This window comes from Morone saxatilis, unplaced genomic scaffold (assembly GCF_004916995.1).
Source record: "Morone saxatilis isolate NCDOM2014 unplaced genomic scaffold, NCSU_SB_2.0 Contig15, whole genome shotgun sequence".
Lineage (NCBI taxonomy): Eukaryota > Metazoa > Chordata > Actinopteri > Moronidae > Morone > Morone saxatilis.
In genome coordinates, this window is record NW_023339707.1 from 17,972,780 (window position 1) to 17,977,934 (window position 5,155).

At 39.1% G+C, this 5,155-nt stretch overlaps 1 protein-coding gene across 1 annotated transcript in view; it reads right to left on the reverse strand.

Annotated features, from left to right (window-relative positions):
- Positions 1-784: 784 nt before the first annotated feature.
- The window catches only part of syn2a (synapsin IIa), a 10,857-nt gene continuing 6,486 nt past the window's right edge, over positions 785-5,155 (reverse strand). Inside the window, exons 4-11 of the mRNA XM_035656620.1 lie at positions 4,804-4,960; positions 4,541-4,630; positions 4,325-4,387; positions 4,026-4,168; positions 3,855-3,929; positions 3,547-3,649; positions 3,203-3,349; positions 785-3,060 (exon numbers count right to left, since the gene is read on the reverse strand). Coding sequence (XP_035512513.1) covers positions 2,926-3,060; positions 3,203-3,349; positions 3,547-3,649; positions 3,855-3,929; positions 4,026-4,168; positions 4,325-4,387; positions 4,541-4,630; positions 4,804-4,960 — 913 coding nt within the window. The 3' untranslated portion in view covers positions 785-2,925. The remainder of the gene's footprint in view (positions 3,061-3,202; positions 3,350-3,546; positions 3,650-3,854; positions 3,930-4,025; positions 4,169-4,324; positions 4,388-4,540; positions 4,631-4,803; positions 4,961-5,155) is intronic.

Here is a 5,155-nt window from a genome sequence, read left to right on the forward strand (position 1 = left end):
ACTCTACTTTTATGATGCTTATAATGTTTTTTTGTTGACACTATCATAGAGGAGTTTCTAATTCTGTGTCCCCCACATGTGTGTAAATGGGAAGGAGAAAAAAAGAAACACCCCTCAGTACAATGTAGTCAAGTGCAACAACACCTCAGTAAAAACATATAATTGTGCTTTTCTGACTGTGTCACCCAAAACTAAACATTATAAATGTTGGTAGAGGTGTTGTATTTAATTGCATTTAATTACATAGGTGTAACTAAAGTGGCCACTGAGTGTATGTGAATTCACAAGTGAGTTATGTTATTCATTCTTACTTCAGCTATGGAAGTCCTTGTGTGTTTTTTCCTTTGCATCCTCTGCAGGAAATTTGAGGGTCAACTTCGGAGCAGGCCTTTGTGAAAGAAATCCTTGGGCTCCTAATTTCAGCACATTATTACATAATTTACTTAACTATAAAGACAGAATGATGAATGAAACAGTTTCAAATGTGATGTTAGTATAAGTAGCCTTGCATGTTCTCACAGATCACTGGTTTATTAATTAACTGATCGGACACAAGTACAGTAATCCCACATTGTTAACATGTAAGACAGACACCATAAAATAAAAGCCACGAACAAAGCAGAGGGAATATTATCACCATACGGTTATCGCTTCATGCATTGGAACCAATGTGTACTGTGCAGCACCTGAACTGTAAGTATAGCCTCCTCACTTGTAGAGCATAAGTATTTCCTTAAGAAATGGTATTACTCACAACAACATGAGGACACAGACCAAACATATATTGCAAAGGAAGCTTTATTGCCAGTGACAGAGGGGAAATATCCAGAAAGGAATTTCTTCCACAATATATTGTATTCTGATCTTGAACAGTCCAACACCGGTTTTGAAAGTACACATAGCAAGTTACAATGGCCCTTGATAGTTACAGTCCTGCAGGTCTGAAGATATAAATTTCACCTCAACACAATGGCCAAATAAACACGTCCAGTTATAAGTTATCGAATATTCAGTCACAATCACTGAACCAAGGCCTAACCATGCACTTGTTGTACCTCTGCATGTTCCTCCCTTGGAAATCAATGCCATGGCATATTTCCTATTAAACAGAAACAACACATCCATAAAGCCTCAGGCATGGCTTTTACAAGGATACGCTCACAGATACAATGGCACTTTATACAACTTGGAAAGGAATTACACACAGCTTCATACTTCATACTATAGTAACAAACAAATTGTTGGAAAACGGTACAGATTTCTTTTTACAGTTGATTTGGTTGCTTTTTAGCTGTTTCACTATTTGAGTATTAGATATATGAAATGTCCTCCACAAAAGCCACTGGACAACAACCAAGTGATTGGGACATTTGTGTAAAAATGTTTCAAAACAATTCAATATGTGGATGACTATAGCTTTTTGAATCAATTCGATGGAAGATCTGATTTCAAAATAAATACATTATTGAGTAGAAAATAAAGAGTTATATTGCACTTTCTATCAACTCACAGGAAGTGGGATATGGGCAAACGTGTTGAATCTTTGAATGGCAGTAACACAGGTCCACACTAAACCTCAGGGCACTTGTATTGTTGTCATAGCAACACCACCATGATAGCCGTTATCCAGTGTGAGGGCCACGGGGGGGGGGACTTTATATCTGGCGTTTCATGACAGATCATACATTATACACTTTTTCATTGTCAGCCGTAATGTCTGCTTCCACACGACGGAACGCAAAAAGACAACGACAATTCTGAAAACAGCATCACTTCACTGGTGTGTGATATACAACAGGCTATTTGAAAACATAAGTGCTGCGTTGGAATGCTGTTCTCTGATGAAATTACACACTACATGTGACACAATGCAGGATTAACAGTCCCCTCACTGATATTTACATTGTGGGTTACTGGAGTGCAAAGACTGATTGAAAGTAAATAATTTATTCTTTGGTTTAAAATTATACAAATATATTTAAGTTATGTGTGCACACCTGCACAACATCCTACATAATAAAATCTTTAATAAATCTTAGACTAATCTTAATACTTATTATGTGTCAATCTATTAGTATCCTAAAATTACTCTAAATAATCTCTCTTGTTACATTATAGATGAAAAAATTAACTTTAAGAAAGGCCACATACTGTATGTCTTTATTGTGTGTATGCGTATGCACGAGTGTACACTGATCCACTGACTGTGTTAATGCATGTTTGGTAATGAATACATGTATCCTGTAGAACTTATATATGCATTTCGTATGACACATTCACAATGCATGAATCACAGGGAACACAGCTTGGGTAAAACAGCAATGTTACGTGAACATCCAACTTGATCTGACATTAATAACTGACTTGCACCTGTCTTTGTATCAATCATGCAAAACAAAAATAAATATCTATTAGTATAAGTATGAAAATAATCACCACTACAGCCATACACACTCACGTACTGTATACATATTGAGATATACACAAACTTCAAACTGCACGATAGTCCACAGTTTGAACAATATCTAAAGGTACACACCAAAATAGAAAACAGAAGGGGGTAGGGGGCAAATAAAAGACTCATAGCTGGGTCAAACAGGTAGCACAGAGCAGCACTGGACTCAGTGTAGGCACAATCTGCTTTTTACATCATCAACAACAGCCCCAAAGAAAAAACCACAGCTACTGAAACATAGGTGACCTATACAAGCACACAAATCAACAGGTCAACAAGTAGACAGTACATTTTGACACTGCATAGAGTTAAAAACACAGTCCAGGCCAGCCCTCAGCTGTACCAAGCTCACATCGCCAAGATCTGACTCTAGCTATCAGCATCCACACATACACGTCCGCGCTTGTGTTCAGTTAAGGTACGTCATTGTTATCTAGACTCTGAGACTTCCTCCCTTTTTCCTGTATGACTCAGTTGGCCTGGACTGGTTTTGGACCCACTGCAACGCCATTACAGTCGAGAATGTACTGCAGACAACCTTGAGGTGGGCGGCCAGCACCGTTCTTAGTGGGTTCACCAACAATTTCTCCTTTCTGGCCAGCTCCCTAAAAAGACAAAGAATGAACTTACTCATCCAGCACCAACTGGGATAGTTTTCTTGTAGTGAGATCTAGAAATAACTAGATTATTTGAGTATAGTTTGACACCAGCCTACTGTTCCTAATTTTTGCACCTGTGTTACTATACCTGGGATGGCTGTATGGTAGTGGGTCTCTGGGGAGTATTAGCTTCTTTCTCTGCTGACTGGTTCATTTCTGCCAGCACCATGTCAGCGATGAGTTGTCTGTCCTCTGCCTGGTGCTCCCCTACCAGGGGCATAGAAGAGCCCACCACCTGCGCCACAAGGAGGGTGGTTTTAGCAGAGCGAGAGAGGACGTCAATACCACTGAGTAGTGCCTTATGTAACCCTGTCTTTATATAAAATACACTGAAATACTTGACCCGAAGGCTACATTTGTACTTTCATGAATTCATACAGTTTGGTGTGTTCCAGAAATATAATTTTAAACTTTTAAAACTGGTTATCCTACCTCTGTAATGTAATCTTTGCCATCTTTCCCATGGATAGCTTTGACTGCACAAATAGCCAGCCCCCCAAAAATCTCTGCGCAGGTGTCAACCCACAGCTTGTACCTAAACAAAAAAAAAAATCAATCAATACTCACTCAACTCACTCAAAGTGGCAACATAATGTGACACCACAGTCTAATTATCACTTGTTGTCACCTCTTCATAACATGTTACTGTATATGACACAAGCAGGTGAGCATACTGATAGTCAGTTGCTAATAATCCATGCATGTAAGAGACTTAATTGACCTTTTTTGTTAACACTCACCTATCAGTCATTGCCACCTGTTCGAGCATAGCTGAGCCGGTATTGGTCTTCCAGTTACCAGATATAGACGTTCTCCTGAAGTGTGTAAAGCACACAAATTACACTTACAATTTTAGTTTTGTTTCTCATTCCGTTATGAAGATGAAGTAACAAAAATGTATTTATACACACATGTAGGCTTTGTAGTCGGTGCCAATCTTCTGGATCCTGATGTCGTACTTGGAGTCGATGAGAGGTTCTGTGGTGGTGTAAGTCTGGGTGAGAGCGACGACACTGGCTATGTCCTGGAATTTACTGTGATTATCCACCTTCACCTTGAGAACCGAACCGAGCAAAATACCCAAGATTTAAAAAGGCAACAGCATGATGCAGACAAATGCGTCCTGATATGTTGGTAATATTCCAATTGTTTTAATTAACAGCATATACATTAAACACACATATTGCTGCAAGAAACAAATTCTCTATACCTTTCCTATACCGGAGTGGGCATGTCCAATCTTCACAACAACAGGGAACGATGGCATGCTTACCTAAAGTAAAGAAGTGTTATTGCTTATAGCAGAATATAAGGCCATAATACTTCCATCTTACATTTGCAAACACACAGCAAGTGTTTTGTTTAATGTCAAAGATGCAGTAGAAATGTTAGATGCAGTAGAAAGTGTATGATGGGGTTTTCTCACCATCTCCTTGTAGTTTGGGTAAAAGGTCTGCTCAATCAGAGGGAACTTCTCAGCACCCAGCTTCCTGTGGGTGTTGATAAGTTGGGCAAACTGGGGACACAAAAAGGTAAATAAATCAGTTATCATTTATAAATCGTTTCACAGAACTTTTTTAATTTAATAGGTAAAATGCCAATGCAGACAGAGAACAGGTTATTATTATTGTCCTTTTCCCTGCTGCATTGCGTTACAGTAAAGGTCTCCCTGACTGCTGAGTGCCTTACCGCCCATGGCTTGTCACACAGGTTGTAGATGGACTCAAGGGAGTTGATGGTTTGGACACCTCCATACTGCAGGCCGATGATCAAGTTGCGAAAATCTTCATTCTGGGTCATACTGAAGGCATGCTGACGAATGAGGACAAAGTCTGGCTTGAATGACCTAGAAGATAAAATTATGGCAGAGATGTGACAAAGATCTAACCAGAAAATTATAGTAGTGATAGGTTAGTGTTGATGTGGATATCAATGTGGATAAATCAGGCAGTCAGCACTGTAGGTGGACATACAACATCCCTATTGATTAAAACATTTTGGAGAATAAATCTTTTCCTCTTTTCTCTCTCTGTGTGTGTGT